Source organism: Pavona decussata, unplaced genomic scaffold, assembly GCF_977016875.1.
Source record: "Pavona decussata unplaced genomic scaffold, jaPavDecu1.1 SCAFFOLD_55, whole genome shotgun sequence".
Lineage (NCBI taxonomy): Eukaryota > Metazoa > Cnidaria > Anthozoa > Scleractinia > Agariciidae > Pavona > Pavona decussata.
In genome coordinates, this window is record NW_028145477.1 from 553,454 (window position 1) to 576,056 (window position 22,603).

At 38.5% G+C, this 22,603-nt stretch overlaps 2 protein-coding genes across 2 annotated transcripts; both read left to right on the plus strand.

Annotated features, from left to right (window-relative positions):
* The first annotated feature begins 4,251 nt into the window (after nucleotides 1-4,251).
* On the plus strand, nucleotides 4,252-6,083 carry LOC146480130 (uncharacterized). Its single transcript, XM_085109966.1, has one exon. The coding sequence runs from the start codon at nucleotides 4,328-4,330 to the stop codon at nucleotides 5,936-5,938; it is 1,611 nt and encodes a 536-aa protein (XP_084966092.1). The 5' UTR covers nucleotides 4,252-4,327; the 3' UTR covers nucleotides 5,939-6,083.
* A 2,199-nt stretch (nucleotides 6,084-8,282) lies between these two features.
* On the plus strand, nucleotides 8,283-21,951 carry LOC146480131 (vitamin K-dependent gamma-carboxylase-like). The gene is made up of 9 exons (XM_085109985.1): nucleotides 8,283-8,503; nucleotides 10,744-10,946; nucleotides 12,124-12,442; nucleotides 14,262-14,340; nucleotides 15,564-16,142; nucleotides 17,172-17,303; nucleotides 18,943-19,351; nucleotides 20,342-20,527; nucleotides 21,359-21,951. The coding sequence occupies exons 2-9, from the start codon at nucleotides 10,808-10,810 to the stop codon at nucleotides 21,715-21,717; spliced, it is 2,202 nt and encodes a 733-aa protein (XP_084966111.1). The 5' UTR covers nucleotides 8,283-8,503; nucleotides 10,744-10,807; the 3' UTR covers nucleotides 21,718-21,951.
* The last annotated feature ends 652 nt before the right edge of the window (nucleotides 21,952-22,603 follow it).

Below are 22,603 nucleotides of genomic sequence, written 5' to 3' on the forward strand. Positions count from 1 at the left end.
TAATTGAGTATTAAAACCAAACTCAAAGTTGTTACCCTTGGGGCGACCTTAACCATTCGCAACGTGTTACATGGTTGGTCGAGAGAACAACAGAACAGTGTTCGCAACCCTTTTAAACAATGCAGCTACAGGTTATCAGGGTCCAGTGAAAATAGGGCTTTTGAAAGGTGCAGTACTAATCAGAGCTCGAAGCAAACTACATGTAATTAATCTCGTACCCAGATCTCAGTCGGTTCAGGAATGTCGAAATGTTTTCAGAGGAAAGTTGTGTTTATATTTTGGTATTTTAAGAGAAAATTATAAAGTATGGTACGTAAACACTTCAATTTGGACAGTTAGACATATGCAGGTTTTCATAATAACTTATAAATTTTTGCATTTTTCAAACTCACACTTTAATTGTGACTTGGCAGTTTTTCAAAATTTGAACCCTTGGTTGGCTTTAAACGAATAGAGAGACCGGGACTCTGGGTTTGTTCAGAACGGCAAATTATTCTTTATTGCTCGATCTCTACAAGTCTTATTACAAGTTACTTTATATACTGTGCTGTAACCATGCAAACTTTGTTGCTCGATCCTGAAGCCTGGTTTACACGTACGACCCAAGCATAGGCATAAGCACAAGAAACCTACGTGTAAACCGGTGCGACGCAGGCATAAGCGCCTTGTGCTTGAACTTGTGCTTATGCTTGCGTCGTCCCGGTTTACACGTACGACGCAAGCATAAGCACAAGCACAAGCACAAGCACAAGAAAATGGAACGATTTCCATTCTCTTGTGCTTGTGTTTATGCTTGCGTGGTACGTGTAAAGCAGGCTTGAACCAGAACCAGTTGTTTCCCTCAAAAAAGTAGCGATATGACTGGCTAAAACACACCAACGAGGAGACAACAGGTACAACTGGTCTAAGAGATAGATAAAAAGGCGACTAATTGGATTCGTGTTACTGAAATGTTGAAGTCTTTAATTTGTCCTTATTTCAACGTTCAAGGAGGCCCTGAGTAAGGGAAACGAAAGAAGTTAACAAACCTGCCTACAGCACTATTGTTAACAACATTTCTCGGAAAAAGAGGTAAAAGCTGATATTCAACTTTAATCACAAAGAAATTGCCAAAATTATTGCAAACTAAGCAAATAAACATCCTAAAGTTAGCTTCACAAAATTCTAGTCTTGGAGTAAATCTTGAAAGAATAACGACGAAAAACGTTAAAAGATGGTTAAGCAAGTTGTTTTATACCTAAACTGTCAAAAATAAAACTGAAAAATGTTCATGTTCAAAGCCACAAACGTAAGGCCCTTCAAATATGTCTTGAACTCTTGATAGAATATATGACTGAACATCACTACATTAGAGTTAAACACCATTCAATTATTGAAAATCTGAAAAGAAAAAATCTTGGACTGTGACCCGACGCAAATGTATCTCAAAATCAGACAAAATCAGTTATATAAATGATAACAATGATGATCTTTAAATAGGGTGCGTTCTCAAAAAAGTGGTTTTCAGAACGGCCCTGTATAAAATAAATAAATAGATAACAATAAAATAAATAAAATTTACAGACATTGCCATTACAATGATATAAATAAAAGGATAAAATAGCTACATTACTATACATAAAATTATTAAAAGACAGTTTAAAGTCTTAAAGTTATTAAAAGACAGTTTAGACGTTCCACGCCATTTTCAATTTTTCCAACAATCTAAACGTTGTTTACTGCCGACGGTAACAAGAAGGACTAGAAAACTTTTTATCTACTTAAAACAAACCACTTATAACATATCTGGAGGCCCACAGATTGTCTTAAACCAGGGCCTAAGTTAGACTCTGTTTAAATGACTGACCCATTATGTCTTTAACTAAAGAGCGAGGATTTAACTTATTTTAAACTGGTACAGCTTTCCTTCAACTTCACCCCCAGTTACAATCAACCCGGCTTCAGTCCCTGTAAGAACCTTTTTTATGCATATGTGCGGTACTAACAATATTGTCTGTGGATGAAAACATTGGAATCAAATAAAAGCTACTGTTGACTAGTACATTCCTGTGGTGCTGCTTTTCATGTTGAAAAAGATGGAGTTTTGAGTCTGTGGACGAAATATAAATCGTCCATTTAATTGATCGACAGCTACTGGAGGTGCTACTGAGCAGTACTTTCCTTATTCTGTACAAGGTGGTTCTGACTTTTCAGTCTGTAGATGAAATCCTAAAGTGTGACCATTCAAATGAAAGCTACTGAGCAGTACTTTCCTGTGGTGCTGTTTATTATGCTGTACAAGGTGGTTCTGACTTTTCAGTCTGTAGATGAAATCCTAAAGTGTGACCATTCAAATGAAAGAGTACTGAGCAGTACTTTCCTCTGGTGCTGTTTATTATGCGGTACAAGATGGTTCCACTTTTGAGTCTGTGGATAAAATCCTGAAGAGTGATCTTTCAACTAATGAAAGCTATAGCTACTTATGAGTACTTTTCGTGCTATTTGTTACGCAGTGCGAGAAAGTCCTAACTCTAGCGTGAGTGGATGAAATTCTTAAAAGTGACCATTCAGATGAAAGCTATCAGATCAATGCTTTCCCAATGCTTGGGTCAGTGATTCTAACCCAAGGAATCTCTGGTGTGTTCTGATGGCGAAGTACAAGAGGTCGTCGTAGAAAAGCTGTCAATCTGTCGTTTTCCACAAAAAATCGTAGTATACAATATTTTCTAGACCTTGAACTTGGGCAGTTTTTAAGAAGTCATAAGTCAAAAATTAGGAAGAGGTTTGCATCCGATGTCCAAACACCAAGAAGTGGACAGGTTTTTTTTAAAACCAACTTCGAGGTGTTTGGCAATCACCGGGATGAAACATTCTTTCGAGCCAGCCTTTTTAAACCATTAATAATTCTTGGAGAAATTCAAAGCAAAGTTCATCGAGTTTTATGATAATTAAGATCGCATTTCCTAACCCCCTTCACGGTGGCGATTTGCTTTGTTTTCTCTTTACAAAGATAGAGAATTCTTTGTCAAACATTCTGATTCTTCACAGAGTATAAACAAAAGAAAACCGCTTGCCATACGTGTTTTCCCATTAACGTTTCTAAGACGTTAAGTGTTGCGAGATGTCATAGATTTCGATATCGCCTAAGGAAAAGGAGATCATCACGGAATGACCAGGGATCTAGATGGTCTACTCTCTCTCTGCTGATCGATGCAGGTCCGGCCTTTTGAAAAAAAAAATGATATTTTCCATCAAATAAACTGGATAAGTTGGATAACAGATTTTACTTGTCCACTTGATATATAATAAATGACTCAGGGGTGGGAAGGCCGGGCATAAACTGGTATTTGGCCCGATGTCATAGGAGGAAGCGTGGTCGAGTGGTTAGGGCGCCGGACTTGAAATCTGGAACTCCAGGGTTCAAGTCCCGCTCTGACCGCTAGCTGGAGTTGTTTCTCAGTATCCCTGAGTTCAACTTCTCGGCCGCGCTTGTAAATAGCCAGCTGGTCTGCCTCCTGCCAGTTTGAATTTTTAATTATGTTGTTTTCAAATTAAATTATTTCTTTGTGAAGTTTAATGCTCGGCCCCACTAGCACTTGTGCTAAACACTGCCGAGGTTAAACAAAAGTTATTATTATTATTATTATTATTATTATTATTATTACTATTATTATTATTATTATTATTATAATTATAAAAAAAAAATTAAAAATAATATCTTTCTTTATTATAATATTCCAAGCAAAATTGATATTTACAAGTTAAAAGTAGAAAAAAGAGCTATTAAAACCTATTTACAATTCAATATTTAAAATTCATTTCGATTAAAAAAAGCGACTATTTCCAAGCACAACAGAGCTATTTTCAAGCACAATCTTTTAACAATGGAAAGACTAAAATTTTGATGAAATAAAAAAAGTTGTTGTTATTATTATTATTATTATTATTATTATTATTATTATTATTATTATTATTATTATTATTATGTGCAGTTGATAAACGTATGGGTGATAAAATAGAACGGCACATAGGGCGCGCAGCGTAACCTATGCGATCTGAAGGAACTGTAAAAAGATAACTGTTGAGAGTAAAAAATATTACTATTATTGTTATTATTATTATTATTATTATTATTATTATTATTATTATTATTATTATTTTACTGATAGATGCAAGCAATGCCTTTAACCAAATGAACAGATCCGTCGCCTTACATAACATCCAGATAACCTGCAAGGAAATGTCACTTTACATCATTAACTCCTACAGAAGCCCGTCGAAGCTCTTTATTTGCGGCGGAGGTGAGATACTATCACAGGAGGGTACAACGCAGGGGGATCCCTTAGCCATGCCCTGGTACTCGGTCAATACATCTATCATGATCCAGAGCTTAAGGATAAGCACACCAGGTGTTAAGCAAGTATGGCTAGCCGACGACTCTGCGGGGGGTGGACAAATCGTGCCCTTGTATAATTGGTACAATCACCTGAGTCAGGAAGGAAAGAAGTATGGTTATCTAGTGAATGGACCAAAGAGCTGGCTGATTGTCAAGTCGGACGTACTTGCAGTTGAGGCAAAGAAGGTGTTTGGAGACGAGGTTAATATTACAACTGAAGGTCAGCGCCACTTAGGGGCCGTCATCGGATCTCAAGAGTTCAAAGATCAATATTGTCGGGAAAAGGTCCTTGGATGGAAAGGAGAACTCGAAGCCCTATCTGAGATAGCAAGGAGCCAGCCTCATGCAGCCTACACTGTCTTCACGAAGGGTTACAAATCCAAGTTTACCTATTTCATGCGCACAATAGAGTCGTTTGAAGATTACGTTGACCCTATTCAAGAGGCGATTGACGACTTACTCCTCCCAACACTATTAGGTCAAACGGAGCCCATCCCTAGCAATCTGCGTCAGCTTTTTACTTTGACACCCGCTCAAGGAGGGCTTGGCGTACCTGACTTACGGTTTGAAGCTCCACAGCAGTTTGCTGCTTCTACGACAATAACAGCATCGCACGTAGATTCCATCACCAAACAGAGCACTTTCATGGTGGCAGGCGAGAGGTCCACGGAGGAGTTAAAAAGACAACATCAAGCTTCAAAAATTGCGTCGGTGAAATCGAGAATGGAAAGTATTGATTCCACTCTACCCTCGGATCTGCTGCGGTCAGTTAACCAATCGAGAGACAAGGGTGCGAGCTCGTGGCTTACCGCAGTACCTCTTGTCGATCAAGGCTTAGTGCTGAATAAACAAGAATTCAGAGACTCTCTGCGTTTAAGGTATAATTTTCCCCTGTCTGATTTACCAAGCAAGTGTGTTTGTGGGGAGAAGTATACCGTCTGCCATGCCCTGTCATGCAAAAAGGGAGGGTTCGTGGCGCAGAGACATGATGGCGTCCGCAACCTACTTACCTCTTTTCTTGGTAAGGTTTGCACCAACGTTGAAGTCGAACCACAACTACAACCTCTCGACAATGAGCAATTCAACCTCAGAAGCGCGGTGACAAGTCCGGAGGCAAGACTGGACATGAAGGCAGGGGGCTTTTGGTCTCGAGGAGTTACAGCATTTTTCGATGTCAGAGTAACGCATGTTAACTCCAAGTGTAACCAGGGAAAAGCAACATCGACAATCTTTAAAGAGCAGGAAGAAGAGAAAAAGCGGAAGTACCAACAGAGGGTGCTGGACGTTGAAATGGGATCTTTCACTCCCCTAGTTTTTGGAACCAACGGTGGGATGGGAGCCGACTGCAATTGTTTTCTCAAACGCCTAGCCGAGAAGCTCTCAGAAAAGAATGAGGAACCTTATCACATTACTATCACTTGGATTAGAACATTGCTTTCTTTTGAGATTTTAAAGTCGGTACACACATGCGTACGAGGATCCAGGACACCTTTTCACAAAATTCCATTTGGGGATTTCATTGATGACTGCCGCTTAAACGCTAGCCAAGCGTGTCTCCGCTAATTTTAGAAAGTGAATGATGGCGTGACGTTGTAAATTAGTATTTTAGGATCTTTTTAACAACTTTTTTATTTCATCAAAATTTTAGTCTTACTATTGTTAAAAAATTGTGCTTGAAAATAGCTCTGTTGTACTTGGAAATAGTCGCTTTTTTTTTTAATGGAAATGAATTTTAAATATTGAATTGTAAATAGGTTTTAATAGCTCTTTTTTTCTACTTTTAACTTGTAAATATCAATTTTGCTTGGAATATTATAATAAAGAAAGATTTTATTATTAAATAAATGACCGATATAATCCGCTTATATTTTTAATAAGAGTTGTTTTATTTTAACTTTTTTTTTTCGTCATCAAGGACCGTATTTTAACTTCCAAATATATTTTTAGTGATGATGATTTGAATTGTAAATAAGTTTTTAATAGTTCTTTTTTGTACTTTTAACTCGTAAATATCGATTTTGCTCGAAATATTTCAATAAAGAGATTATTGAGAATGATGATTATTCAAGAAAGTGACGCAGGCATACTCGGAAAAAAGAAATCCGAGTGCTCCTATCAGGAGTCGAACCTAAGACCTTCCGATTACTAGTTCGGATGCTCTACCACTGAGCTACAGGAGACTCGTGGGAGCTAAGGCCATTAAACTAGGTTCATGGGACAAACATCCTGCATCCTGCAGACTGCTGAAAATATACCATCACATTTCTTTCATATACCACACGTTCGACATTCAAATCCTAGCAGTCTGCAGGATGTTTGTCCCATCAACCTAGTTTAATGGCCTTAACTCCCACGAGTCTCCTGTAGCTCAGTGGTAGAGCATCCGAACTAGTAATCGGAAGGTCTTAGGTTCGACTCCTGATAGGAGCACTCGGATTTCTTTTTTCCGAGTATGCCTGCGTCACTTTCTTGAATAATCATCATTCTCACTCATTCACCAGGCTGGAAATATACCATCACATTTCTTTCATAAAGAGATTATTATTTTTAAATTATTATTATTATTATTGTTATTATTACTATTCAGTATTATTATTACTATTATTATTATTATTATTATTATTATTATTATTATTATTATTATTATTATTATCATTATTACTATTCAGTATTATTATTATTATTATTATTATTATTATTATTATTATTATTATTATTACTATTCAGTATTATTATTATTATCCAGCGTAGAGTAGCCCTGAGAGCGGCCGCCTTTTTCCAGCTTTTGTTTCTCTTCCCGGCGGGTGGATCAAAAGCTGTAAAATACAACAGTTCTCTCGCAGTCTAAGCGAACAGCCCAAGCTCGTACTGATAACTGACATCAAACTATTTTTCTAGAAACAAGTGACTTCTGTTACCCAGGGTTCGCCTCTTTGGCACAAAATAGAGGAAGATCATGGCAAATATCGGTTTTATCTAAGCCCTTCTAATCAACCAATCGTTGTCATCTACCATATCAGAACGACAGCTGGTTCTAGTGGTGTTGTTAGGGGAAAGCTCTTTCACTCATCGGCATCCTTTGTCCGTAATTGCTTTGAGCGCGCACAGTCGGACCGGAATCACTCGCCCCTAAGGCATTATTAAGCAAGTTCAAATAAGTTTCGTTTATGTTTTGGAATGTACTAAATTAATTACGAACGCTAAATTATAAATTTAGTTAAGGTAGCTAAACGAAGCCACAGTTACTGCTGAATGGTTATCTCCTTCATCTTGTCTCTTATATCGTGTTTCATGAGCACTAACTCTCTGCTATGCTAATCTAGTTGAAGCCTGAACTTTTTTTTCAAGCTAAGTTAAACTTTGTGAGAATCGCTGGTCGACGCTAAAAGTCAAGATTTATTTTTCTTTTAGGACTAACCTGAGCTTATTGGCTACAGCGTAGCCTTTCGGCTAATGATATTCGAGAAACAAAAAAGTTACACTAAAATTGCATTAAAATTACTCAGATATAAATCAACAGGCGCTCACATGTTAAAGCTCAGTTGCCATAGTTGCGGCTTCAGTAAAGTCAGTCACAGAGAGTAGCTATATAGAGTTCTAATGTTGTCTGGGAGGGAGTTCCATAGCTTATAACAGTACGTACAGTAGTTAAAGGCAGGGTGTTTGCCATATTCTGTATTCTTCCTACATGAAATGCAGTTAGAGAGATAATTCATTTTTTAATCAAACGGGCATGTTTATTTATGTCAAGAATAGAACACGAAACATCTGCTTAAACTTTCGAAGTTTGGGACATTATTTCTATGATCTGAAAATCATTTTAATGCCTTCTCATTTCTCACTGGACCAGATCATTTTGAAAAGCCGATCTGCAGAGGAAAAAAAGAGAAAACTGGAAACGATTGATTTCTCTTACCCAGGGTCCACTCTGTTGAAACAAAATGGCGGACCGGAAGGGCACTCATCAATGATCATGAAAGCCCTTCGAACCGACCAATGTGGGACTTACGAGTAAGAGTTGACTTCTGGTCCAGCAGTGTCGTTAGGAGAGCGTTGCTTCTACTCAAAGGTATCCTTTGTCTGTAATTGCTTGGAGCCCGCACATAATAATTCGCCCCGAAGGCTCAAGTAAGTTTTGTTTAACTTGTAGTTTGGAATGTACAGTACTAAATTATTTACAACGCTTAGAATAATTCAGAAGGTTTAACTGAATTCTATAGCAAGGTGAAGCCACAGTAACTGCTGAAAGATTTAATAATCCCCTTAATCTAGCCTTTATCCATATCTTATGGGCACTTTTTTAAAGCTATGCGAATTTAGTTGCAACGTGACGTGTCTTTAGTGTTTAGCTCAGCTTAGTGATGTTAACCTTACTTTTTAGAATCGCTAGGCGATATTAGAAGGCAAGACTTCAGTCTCTTCCCCTACTGTGAGTGTGTTTTCTTGCCACATGCAAATGATACTTAACGCAGTTAGAATAACAGCTCTTTATTTAATCAAACTGGCAGGTTTTATTTATTCATGCAAGGGATATAAAAGCATGAAACGTTTGCTTAAACTTTCGTAGTGCGGAAAAATTTTGACCTTCTCCCTGGACTAGATCGATCACTGACACATTTTTTTTTTAAAATATAATTGTTCCTCTTGAATCTTGACTGAAATTTACGAACAAAAAGCAGCACAATGATTAGGCAATGTTCATTTGCATTTAATTTCGTGGCCACAGTATAAAAGCAGTATAGAAGATGTTCTTTTTTAACTTCTAAAGCTTCAGCCCTAGAATTTGACACTCCTCCTTTTAGGACTAAGAGGGGAATCTGGCTGAAGTTTTAAAAAGCCGAGAAGTAGGCAGACTAGGCTGATAATTGTAGACCTAGATAAAAAAAAAACCCTAAAAAAAGGTGTGAATGTAAATCAGTTGTTTTTCTTTTCTTTGTTATTATCATTACACCAAACAACCAAGATTTCAGTGGGGCTATGTAAAATTACTCAACGGTGGCGTGCTTGGTCTGGGTACGAGTAAAAATGTGACAGACGTTTCAAACTCTTTGTTGCAACAACGTTGCGACAGCTCGTTCTTTAGTATCTTGTTGTTCGCATTTTCTGCTATAAAAGGACCTGTGAAGGAACTTAGATTATCATTTATGTCAGGTGAGAAATATGTGAGCAAAATAGTTCTACTATTTTCAGGGTCTGAGAGCGCTGAAGTGTCATAGAACTAAGCATTAGAATTGCGTGAACTATCGGTCAAAATGACCATTGCAGAAGACTTTTTCAAGCTCAACCCCCCCCCCCTTCCCGCCTGGCTTTTCAGAGTCTTTGACCCACCCCTCCAGAGAGAATTTCCAGAATCCCATTTGTCAGGAAGGGGGGATGTGGAATTTTTTCAAAAACAACCCATGTTAGGATTCATCCACAGATTCAAAAGTTTGTAGAATCGCCTTGTACAGCATAACTCGGGCCATTTTGACTGTGGAGCATGCCTCAGGATTGGGGAATTTGATAGGGGCGGGAAGTTTGAATCACATTTTTTTTTTGGGTGGGGGGGTGGTTAGCAGAATTTGTACATGGATTTTTCCTGGGTTTTAGGAATGAATAGTTTTTCAAGAACGGAATTTCATATTTGCGAGTGAATGGCTCACTTAAAACAGCTTCAAAATATGTTTTGATTAGTCATAAATATATCACCGTTTACAAAGCCCAAAAATTGTCTTCAAGGAGAAAGGCCTTGGAGCGCTTAAGGGTAGGGCATTTAAAATTAATGGCATTTTGGTCCCAGGAAGTTGGAATTGAACACTCTAATCTTTAAAAGTTCAGATGCTCAAGAGATTTTCTGACATGGGAGGGGGGTTGGGGGGGGGGGTGTTAACTGATTGGCACAAACTGGTAATAGTCAATGGGGTATGAAAAGAAAGTACTTTTTAGCTTTCTTTGAAATGGTCAAACTTTTTTAGGACTAAAAGTTAGAAATCAAAGGTACACCAAAGGAAATATTTCTTCAAGTTCAGGGTTTGTCCACAACAACTTTGATTAAATTGTAAATTTGAAGATGTGTGATGATCAAGAGAGTCACTAAATGTTGTTGAAAATTTGTTAGAAAGACCTCTAACATGCCGAAAAGTCCCCATGGGCAGATGATTGCTGTAAAATCCCCTGCCTTTTTTATAACTATGTATTGGTGCAGAACGGTTCATTCACTGCGTGTTTTTTCAGCTCATAGGCTATACTATTGTTGATATCGAATTTATTTTCTATTTTTCTCTCTACTATTGGACTAGACATATACACGGAGAAAGCAAATATTTGTGAATTATTGTTAAAATTTCAAAGAATGAGTGTTAATATTTAAACCAATGTTGTTTTAGTAGGTCTGGTGCTTGAAGAATCAATACCAAAAGGCTGAAAGAGTTGAATAGTTTACAGACCTTCAGGATGAGCAAAAACAGCACAGCAGAGGAGGAAGAAAAGCGACAGTCAGACACGGCTCATTTAAGCCAATGGAAAAGGTTCCTGCTGTTTATGACATCACCAACCGACCCGTCAAATCTTGCTGTATTAAGAATTTTATTTGGTGAGATGTGTTAGTGTGCTTTATTTTATGTCTTAGGAGACTTACTGTTTAATAACATTGATTTTACATAATATGTCAAACAAGAGGAAGAGTAGAGGTTTTCTAGATGCACACATTGGACTTAGCCAATCGTACTGAAAAAGATGGCAACTTGTACATTTACCCTTAATTCTTCACATTCTAAAACCCGTGATACTTGATACCCATTAATACTTTAGTCCAGTTATTTTCATTTCTTTTTGTTTTGTTTTTTTGTTTTCATTTTGCTATATCTTTGAATCTTATTTTTTCTATTCTACTTGGTTACTTTTCTTATCAATTTACTTCCTTCAAAGGGGCACAGTGTTAGTTTCACTACAGGTGCCCCTCTACTCTCTCTCTCTCCCCCCCCCCCCCCCTTTGAATTATTTGTATTTTTGAGCTGCATGTTTGTCTATGTTTTAATTAGCTCTAACTTTTGTCTTTTGTGCTTATGTAACAGTAACAGGGGAGGGTATAAGTTAAAAGAATGTCAAATGTCATACTTAAACCCTAAAAGCACTCATAAAAATGCACAGAAAAGGTAAAAAAAATTCTTCTAACCTATGCCTGGCACCTGGTTCCTCTCCCATGACTGTTTGTGCCACCGTTCATAATCTTCGTGTTTTTTATTAGTGTTCTCATTTGTAATTTTTACTTGATTTTTCTTAGGTTGGGGTTGCGCCTCGCATGGGTATCATATCCCGTTCACACTAACCCTTTTCGTTTTCTTTTCATATTTTCTTCTCTCGTATTTTATAATTTGCTGTTTGTTAATTAATTAATTAATTAATTAATTGACCAATTGAATAAAGCTGAAAGAATACACAATTGTTATCAGCATGGCGATGAATTTCCCCAAAAATTGGGCTTTCTATGTGCCTAGTCTGGCTGTGTTAGGTTTGCAAGGTACTGTGGTAAAATGTACAGCCACCATCTTTTCCGTAGACCGGATTGTTTCTAATGTTGGATTGAACGTGTAGTCCCAAAAGATAATTATCCCTATCCCCCCACAGAAGGGATTGTAAATTCCAAGGGGGAAAGTATGAAGCTTAATTGGAATTTCCAGAGGGGTGGGGGTGGGGGTCTTGGGGGAGGATAATGGGTATGAATTTATAGGCATGGATTCACTGATGAAAACTGCTTGTTTGCCTTGCAGGATTACTCATGTTTATCGACATTCCTCAAGAACGTAGCTTCTTGTTCATTCATCGACATTTTGGCTCAGAGTCCTGCCACTTTCCACTGTTCAACTTTATCCAGCCGCTACCCATTGACTGGATGCATGTTGTGTATCTGTTCATGTTCCTGGGAGCTCTTGGAATTCTTCTTGGATTCAAGTTTCGCCTTAGCTGTTTGTCGTTCATGATAACTTACTGGTATATTTTTCTGTTGGAGAAGGCACGATGGAATAACCACTCGTATTTGTATGGATTGATGTCAGTGATGCTCATTATGAGTGACGCCAATCGCTACTGGTAAACCAAGCACTTAAATGTGCACCTTTATGCAGCCTTATTTTGAATTTTCATATCAACCAGCAGTTGCCCTCATTTTCTAGTTATTGTAGAAGTTAAAGGCCAAAACTTATTTTGAAGGATTGGGAGGATACAGTTTTACTTAACAACCTCACGTTGAATTTTAGGTTGCACAGTCAACTCTCACCTTGCAGACACGGCGCTATTGTGGAAACCCTGGTAATACAGACAACAGCTAAATCCCCGGCAAAAATAGAATACAGACGTTTGACAGAAATAAATTTGTGCCATTACAGACTCTAACTACACTGTATTAAGAACATTATCTCACAGTCCTGAGAGTGTCTGCAATAAAGGGGGTTGACTGTACAGTATTTTGTGTTTGTGCAGATTTGCCTGAATGCATTACATTGAGGGCTACAATTTGTTCAAGGAAGCATACTTACATGTAAGCCTCCCTGTACCTAGTGCCACATATTAGACCCTGCTGCATTTCTGCAATGACTTGAGTATGCCCAGGGTGCGGTGATTAGCCCCACACCCTCTCCCAACTTGAAGAGCCAGGGGCTGTCCTGTGTCCCGCGTATCCCCTTTGACCAATCCCACATGTTTGAACCTACCAGGGGCCAGAACTAGAGCCAGCATAGCTCTTACTTTGCCACATCGAGTTGAGAAGTAAACATGTCCTCAATGAAGCAATGAGCCCCATGTTTAATACATGTCTGACTGTCAATTATGGTGGAATTTTCTATAGAAACGTTTTTTAGGGCAGTTACAGCTTGTGCTGATAAGTACTGGTTTGTTGTGTCAATTTTTTTTTCAAAAATGACTGCTGGATTGGGTGAAGTATGAGTCAAAAAGCAAGTCAAAGACAGGCTTTAAGGAAGGGAGCTTTATCCATGTGTACTTCCATTCCTTTGTCAGGTTATTATTGCAGGATTTCAAACCATTTTTTTTTTTCTGATTTTGTTGGATTCTTTTCATTGGTTATTGTCAGTGACAATTTTAATTGACAGCAGTGGAACTAAAATGTAAATTGTATTTTTATTGGTATTGAACATGAGAATTCACCTGATGATGATGATGATGATGATAATAATAGCCCTCCCATGAATAATTTTCCCTTTGAAAGCAATGTTTCTATCAAACATTTCCCCTCCAGACCAGTAATCTCCAGTATACAACCAAGGGATGGTGCTCAGAAACACTGAGTTCCAAGGATGCTAAAGGCCCGTTTAAACGGTTTCAACATTCGCTTCAACATGCATTCAACACTTTGTTGAACTAAATGTTGGGGGCCTTTGAACAGGTCGTTCAACATCGTTGAAAGTGTAAAAAATGTTGAAAGCTTGTTGAATCACATTTAAATTGGTTTAAACTTTCATTCAACATCCATACAACATTTCCTTTGTTCTCAAAAATGTTGAATGGTGTTGAAGCCGTTTGAACACTCCGTTCAACATTTTGTGCAGCATTTGCCCAACATCTGTTCAACTTTTGTTGAACGAATGTTGATCAAATGTTGAAACCGTTTATACAGGCCTTAAGTCAGATGACAGTGTTTTGTAATGAGAATTCGTATCAATGGTAACCATTCTTATATAACCCTTAGTAACAAAAAGGATTCTTCTCCTCCCCTCTGCCACACAAATAACTACAGCCCTCCTCTTAAGTCATCTTTGCATTACACTTGCTTTTCTTGCACAAGTCTACACACTCAGGTAGAATCTCCCTTAATTGTTTATGATATTATTTTATTACAAAAATTAGTTAATAACCGTTGTGTTGTAACAGGATTTATTCTTTTGTTGCCTTTAAGGTCTCTGGATGGATATCTTAACCCAGAAATAAGGAATTCTCATGTACCAAAGTGGAATTATGTTCTGTTCCGTTTTCAGGTATGAGTGCACCATACCTTAAGAATCTCAAACATTGCTGAGAATGTCCAAAACTTTCCAAAAAGTTTGAGAAAAGAAAGTCCAAGATTGTTTAAAGATAGCTTTAACTATGGCTCACATAATTTCTAGCGTCATTCATTGGACTATTTTTGTAGAAATTAAATGGAATTCACACATTATTTGCTTAATGTACTATCGGTGGTCAATATTTTTGAGTCTAGTGTGAGAAGTTGCCATGTATGCATAATATTCATAATTTTGCCTTGTTATGTTGTTTGAAACTTATTTTAAGGGGCAGTATTATCTATCGTTTGTGTCACTTTGAATAGCCAAAAAACAAATTTGAATTGACAGAATCGTCAAAATAATGAAAAAACTGGCCAGTTTTTTCAAGTTCTCCCTGTGCATTGTAGAAGTTGCTAAAAACTAATTATAGTTTGCTCTTTCTCAGAGGAATCTGATAGTACTCTCTCCCTAGTGCTGTAACAACAATTTCATGTTACTAATAAGTTTTAAAGTTTAAAGAGGAAGAGGCGGCACTTTTAAGTTAGGAAAAAGGTTCTTTGTCAATTATTTGAGCTGTTTTGGCCAGCTGCAAAATCGCTGTGACAGTGCCTCTTTAAATTAGCATTGTCAGATACATTATACTGATGTTCACCCAGAGTGTGATAATTGTTTTTTTTTTTCCTTCACTGCATAGTGTTAATGTAATGTTTAAAACACGAGCAGCAGTGTTTTATCGAGACTGAAAAGCGCAAGGCGCAGCCGAGTAGTTTTAGACCCGATAAAACAAGTGCTGCGAGTTTTTTGAACGGCTTCAAAAACATTCCTGGAAAAGCGTGTGTCTAGAGAGTTCATAACAATGATGCTTTTGTGAACGTTGGAAATTAGCATACGAGAAAAACATTAAACACTGCATAGTAAAAAGAAGGAGCTTTTATCGGGTTTTAAAACCACTGCACGTGATGTTTTATCGACCATTTGATAGGCCAATGGGCTTATGAATTATTAATGAGTTTTTGAAAAACTAACAAACATAAACAAAGTCCAAGTTAGACAAATAAAAATGGAGCAACATTTCAATACTGAAAAAGGTGACCGAGAGATGAAACTTGGCGGAAGCCAAAGCTCAAACACTTCACTTGAAAGCTGACAATAATATAATCATTGAAGTATTTCATTCAGAGCATTTTTTTTTAATCTTTTCCCATCCTTACCGATAGGTGTTTCTTGTTTACTTCTACGCTGGGTTGAAGAAACTGGACATGGACTGGATAGCAGGATATTCGATGACTGGCCTCTCACGTCAGTGGGTTTTTGATCCATTCCGTATTTTTCTCGATAACCAAACAATCGACCTTTTAATGGTTCATATTTGCGGGTTGATATTTGATCTCTCAGAGGGTTTTCTTCTCCTTTTCGAAAAGACCCGCCCTGTTGGTATATTCTTTGGCGCCATGTTCCACGGAATGAATTCCCAGATGTTTCACATTGGTATGTTTCCATACGCCATGCTGGCTACTTTGCCGCTGTTTTGCGCTTATAACTGGCCTAAGAAACTGTTTTCATACCTTCCTAACTTCATGGCTCAGATTTTACCATCGCAGGATGATCCTCAGAGCAGTCCACATTGTGTGTACCCAGGATCTGCCGAGGCTAAAGACAAGCAAGGAGAGAGTGATAAAAAGAAACCTCCAAAGAGATACCAAATGCCGTCCGTCAAGCACAAGACTCTTGTGTTTATTGTGCTTGCTTACATTGGATGGCAGCTCTTCCTTCCATATTCACACTTTATTTCAAAGGTAAGAGAAGTCATTGTCAAAAAAATGGCACACATACTTAGTTTTAACCTAACAGGGATGGCGCATTGGTAAGAGCACTTGCCTCCCACCAATGTGGCTCGGGTTCGATTCCCGGTCTAGGCATCATATGTGGGTTGAGTTTGTTGTTAGTTCTCGTCCCTGCTCCGAGGGTTTTTCTCCGAGTACTCCGATTTTCCTCCCTCCACAAAAACCAACATTTCCAAATTCCAATTCGACCTGGAAACAGTGGATAGAAGAGCCACTCCGTGGATTCCACTGAAATTCCTTTTTATTTAATTTATTATTTAAATTGTTCTTATAATAACAAGGATAATAATTGATAACAAGCTTTATTTATCCAGTGAGGAGGTGCTGTGGTGTAGTGGTTATTTTGTCGGACTTTCGATTGCAATTTAACTTCATGCTTTTCTTAAAAATGTAATGGCCTTTGAGACCCCACCTCCACCCTCTGGATTTTCCAACTTGTTAAAAAAAAATCCTCTCACCCATCCCCCTACTCTCATTTCTACTGGCCTTAGTGGGAAATCGAGGCTGTTTGTACGTGATGTTTAAAAAACGAGCAGGAGTGTTTTATCGATAAAAGACATGCTGCCAGTTTTTTGAACGGCTTCAAAAACATTCCTGGAAAAGCGTGTGTCAACAGAGTTCATAACAATTATGCTTTTGTGAACGCTGGAAATTAGCATACGAGGAAAACACCGCATACTAACGAGGAGTGTTTTACCAGCTGGTTAAACAACGCATACTTATAAGGAGGAGGTTTGTCGATATAAACTTACTGCATGTGATGTATTATCGACCATTCGATAGGTCAATGGGCTTATGAATTATTAATGATTTTTTGAAAGACTACCATGCATTTTTTTTCTAGATCCTGAATGGCGAAAACATGTTTACTAGTTCCTTGATGAAGGGCAATTCTAATGGGCAATAAAATAGTTAATTCCCATTTGTAGATTTTTTGTTTTGTGTTCGTCTGTTGTTGAATATGCTATTATTTAATTTCAGGGATATAACGCTTGGACTCAGGGTCTGTATGGCTACTCATGGGACATGATGGTGCACTCTTGGAGTACACAGCACGTCAGAGTCAAGGTAGTGGACCGGGTGTCTGGAGAGGTCACTTATATAAGACCCTCGGTAAGAATTTTGTACCACATGTAAGGTCCGTGGAGTCAGTATTAGGGACTTTAAAAAACCACAACGGCAACGCCAACGAAAACGTCGCTTCAAAATATAAGTTCGCGTTACATGTACTACTTTGCGTTTATTCCAATTCGTTTGACTTGTACAATGTGGCCCAACTATCCAATAACAGAACAGGTGGAAACGGTGTTCAAGTTGAGACAGAGATTGAAACATTTACCGTCATGTGCTCACGTTCTCCACAAAGCCTTGAATTTAGTCATTTCACGTTGTGGTTTGGCCGAGCACGGTGGAGAAATGTACCAAATTCATAACGTACGTGCAGCGCCTTTGTTTTTCTCATTATATCCTATTGTTTTGTGACGTTCTCGTTGCCGTTGCCGTAGTAGCTTCTTAAACTCTCTATTACCAATGTACTCCGGGGTTGAAAATTTAGCACTTGCCCACTCGCCAGTGTACATTTAAGTGTGAGGAATCATCTACTTGGACTAAGTGCAAACCATACATCACTTAATGTCCGGTTGCAGTGTTTGTTCTAGAGGAAACGAATACCGGTAGGATTGGTTTTGTCAACTAAGCTGATAAGGTAATCAGAGGGGGAGTGTCACCTATTTGTAGCCGTTACTTTGAATGGCAAAAAAAAAGGAATTTGAATCGATGGAATTGTAGAATAATGGTTTAGTTTTGTTAGCAATAACCTTACTAGTGCACAGAAACTAGTATTGATTATGTTTGGTTACGGATGGCTAGGATGACAATGGATTACAACTTTACAAAATTGGCCAATTTTTTCGGCAAGTTCTTCCTTTTGTATTTCAGAGAAATTACTAAAACTGAGTACAGATTGTTCTTCCTCGGACAAATCACTAACATATTTTCCTCTCGGTGCTCTAAGAGCAATGTTATGTTAGAATAAAGGTTTATTGTTAAATGTTTGAGCAGTTTTTACAAAAATACAATAAAATTGCCCTGACATTGCACCTTTAAGCCACCGTAAAGAGATTCACGAGATGATGTTTGGAGCGACGAAGGTCTAACGCTGGAAACATCAGCTGTTGAATCCCTTTACGGCGGCCAATTTACCTTTGGTTATCAACTCTGTTGATAACACCAAATATTCGTTTCCACTCCTCAACCAACGCAGCACCACAGTTTCTTTACTATGAAGTAGAAACTATGGGTCAGTTATTAAAAGACAGTTTAGACGGTGTTTAACCAAACCACGTTCTAAGCCATTTTCAATTTTGTCAACGGTCATATCTAAACATTGTCTGCTGTTGGCGGTAACAAGAAGGCCTGCATCTCAGACTAGAAAACTATTCATCTACTTTTAAATAAACCACTAAAATATTAAAAACAGATTTGGAGGCCCACTGATTGTCTTAAGCCGCGGCCTAAGTTAGACTCCGTTTAAATAACTGGCCCTATCGGTTTATTCTCGAGGCTGGCATTCCAGGAAGACTGCAAGTACAAATATTTTGCTGCATGAAATTTGGATCAGTGTCTCAAACTTGAATAAATCTGTTGGAGAGTTTTGTGTTGTGTTTTCTCAGTATCTCACAAGAAATCAATAAATTCTTAGATTTTAGAGATTAAATTGTTGTTTACTCCCTGTCATTTGGCACATCTTTAGGCGTGGCTAAAAGAACAACGACAAGGACGCTGGAATTCACATCCAGACATGATCAAACAATATGTGGCGTGCATGGCAGAAAAACTCAAAGCCTACGAAGAACTCAATATAACTGAGCCCGCAATTTACCTGGACGTGTGGCGGTCAATGAACAAACGCTTCCAACAGCGCATGATTGATCCAAATGTTGACATGGTCAAGGCCCCTTGGTCACCATGGCAACAGCCACCTTGGATAAAGCCGTTGCTAACAGAGCTGTCACCGTGGCGGGAGAAGTTTACTCAGATTAAAAAGGAGCTGAGAGAGAAATCCAACTTTAGTGATATCACGTTTGTGGCTGATTTTCCTGGTCTTTACTTGGAAAATTTTGTGTCGGAAACGCTAAACGCCTCGCTGACACTATTACACGGTAAGCTGATTAACATTACCGCAATTACCACCATAATCACATTTCCGGCCAATTGCCATCAGAATCACCCACGTGTAGCTCCAGCGATTCGTAAATGAACTCAGTCTCTCGTACTGATGTTTTAGACCCTAAACAGCACATTTGAATCTAAAACATTAAAACAATATGGCCGCTTGCTCCTTCTCAGTTCCAGGTACGTGGCGTCACAAACGTGAAAAACTCCCCTCCGATCCCTCCTGACATGCACTAAGATATTGCATGACCGTTTTTCTTACAGACAAAAAGGACAAAAGGAGACAAAAATATCCCCTCTAGGAGAGGACTGTATTTGATACATGTAAAACGAGTTAATAATTGAAATATGCACATTTGCGACTACGATGAAAAAAAGCAACGCCACCGAAATTTCGACACGGGCTGTCCTGCGGGCATCTCGCGTAATTAGTTTTGATTCATATGCAAACAAAACTAATTTTCATATGAAAAGCATTTACACTTAGCCTCGCTTTAATAATGAGGTTCACAACAACTCAGAAAAGGCCTATTCGCATTTGCTGTGGTTTTGCTTTACTGCACACTGTGATTGGTTGGCAAAATTCCCGCCACTTTCTCGACCAATAAGAAGCAAAACCAATCATGACTTACTCGCACGCATAGAGCGGTTTTCAATCGAGTGCCGAAAGTAATTTCGCGTTTGCGTTGGTTTTGCATTACTACGCTCTGTGATTGGTTGATAAAACTCGCGCAACTTCTCAACCAATGAGATGTTAAACCAAAACCAATCGTGCCTCGCTCGCACGCGTTTTCCCGCGCTTGGCGCCGGTTACATGTATTTGCTTTGAATTCTGATTGGTTCATTGCGCTGTTTGCGTCTGTTGTGATTTGTCAGAGTAATCATTTGGTTTTGGTTTTACGACACTCGATTGAAAACCGCTCTATTGTAAACTTATGTAACCAGTAATTCGTCTAATTTTCTTGCTGTCTCTTCAGGGAAAGTTGAGGTGCAGTTTAACAATAAAAACCACACAGTACAAGTGGGTGAAGAAATTACTGTCCCGTCAAACGACACTCACGTGGTGTACACTGTATCGGAAAGTCCCTCGTGTTGGATGTACATCTTCATGAACACCACGGAGTGGAACAACGAAACCATCAGGAACTGGATTCTGCACCCAGGTAAGATACAAAACGGACAGAATTGTGGAAGAGGCTTCATCATTTGAATGGCCACACTTCAGTATTTCATCCACGGACAAACAATCTTCTTGTACAGCGTGATAAACAGCACCACAGGAAAGTACTGCTCAGTATCTTTCATTTGAATGGTCACACTTTAGGATTTCATCAGCAGACTCAAAAGTTAGAACCATCTTGTCCAGCATAATAAACAGCACCACAGGAAAGTACTGCTGAGGAGCTTTCATTTGAATGGTCACACTTTAAGATTTCATCAACAAACTCAAAAGTTGGAGCCACCTTGTACAGCGTGATAAACAGCACCACTGGAAAGTACTGCTCTGTAGCTTTTATTTGAATGGTCATAGTAAAATTCATGATTTGACTCAACCCTTGGAGCCAACTTGTACAGCATAATAAACAGCACCAGTAGCTTTAATTTGGCCACACTCACGTATATTGCGATAATTTAACCATGCTTGAATGTTAAGGACTATTAAAGTATTAGTTAAACTTTTTTTTTAGCCTGTCTCCGTTACATTTCCACAATTTGTTTTCTCTTTTTGTCAGCAATTATTACTGTTCTAATGGATTATGTGGAGATGAATAAAGACACTTTACTTCACACTCACTCACGCTAGCTTACTTACTCACTCACTCTGTCTCGCTCAGTCTTGACAAGAGAACTTGTTGATCGCCCCAATAGATTTCTAGTCGAAATGTGCCTGAATTGCCTCGTGAAAAACGATCATTCGATTTACTAGTGTGCCTTCACAGGCCTTTTTGAGTGGTAAACAATTTATAATAAATTTTCTCCTCTCCTTTCAACAGAAACTTACGTGGCGCACAAGCAGAATCACATGGCCGGGCAAAACATAACCCGTTTGAAGGTCTTTCAAGGGTTTATTTTCGAAAAATACCTCATCTTTCGCCAGAGTCTTGTGAACATGTACTACGCACTGGCCCATTTGACTCTTGGGATTGAACCTATGGACGATGCCGAAGAGGATGACGGGAATTCCACCAAGCCGGAGACTGGGCACGAAACTGACCAGGGTGCGAGTAATGGAGGGGATGCTTTAACGACTGATGACGACACAAGTCACGTGAATGGAGAGGCGGGAACAGATGATCAAGGCACTGTTCAGGGGGACAGTGGGCAAGGAAAGGAACCTAAACAGGAACTGTAAATGAGGTCCAACCGTTTAAACTCTGAGTAAACAAAGTTCTAGGAGAGCGAACGAGAGAGAGCAGTGCTTAACTAAAACATCTGGCAACAGAGAGAGATGTTTAATGAGTACACGCCACTCGTTTCTATATAGTCACGTTTAACCTCGTAAAATAAGTTTGTTAAATTCAAGACAGTAATGTATTGGAGTTGAAAACAGTTATCAAGCTATTAAATTAAGCTAGTAGGAGTTGAACCAACTCTTCCTTGCTGTATGTCTTGTGGGTAATGATATTTCTGGAAGTGTCCCGCCAAAAGATCGTAATTACTGGCCACCTAATTTCCATGTTCTATACGGAAGCCAAATGCCACGAAGAACACAACTGAATTGCCAGTTCCGAAATTCATAAAGGGACTGGGCCCTAGTTTACACACTGTTCAAATTGCATAGTAAGAAGAAAAGAACCCCATCTCTAGAAAGATCACATAAAAATTAGGAAGTTTAACAAGTTTGGTTATGTTCCATTGCGCAGTAACCAGGCTATGGCCTGTCAAAGGTTGCCCAAATTCTATACAAATGTCTCTGATTCTGAGATTATTTTAATCAATGACCAACCTTCTTGTACAAGCCTTTTGCTTTCTGAGGTCTCCTCACCACTCTGTTATTATTTTTTTTATTTTTTGGAACGTTCTATATTATTTATTTTATGAAACTGTTCTTGTTCAACTCACATGGTAACTACTGTAATCTTACGTATAAGGTGGTGGTGGTGTAAATAAATAAATAAATAATAAACAAAGAGATGCCGTCCCCCAAATCCATACAATTTTTCCGATTTTTTAAATCCTTCTACATGGTTGCAATCTAGCGACAGAACCTCACACTTGGTAAACTGACTAATCTTTAT

What these genes read in the sequence shown, in the direction of transcription:
- LOC146480130 (XM_085109966.1), top strand. Translation starts at nt 4,328, where the DNA reads ATGCCCTGGTACTCGGTCAATACATCTATCATGATCCAGAGCTTAAGG.
- LOC146480131 (XM_085109985.1), top strand. Translation starts at nt 10,808, where the DNA reads ATGAGCAAAAACAGCACAGCAGAGGAGGAAGAAAAGCGACAGTCAGAC. An exon ending in TCACTTATATAAGACCCTCG is followed by an intron (nt 17,304 to 18,942) that starts GTAAGAATTTTG and finishes GCACATCTTTAG; the next exon opens with GCGTGGCTAAAAGAACAACG. An exon ending in CTCGCTGACACTATTACACG is followed by an intron (nt 19,352 to 20,341) that starts GTAAGCTGATTA and finishes CTGTCTCTTCAG; the next exon opens with GGAAAGTTGAGGTGCAGTTT.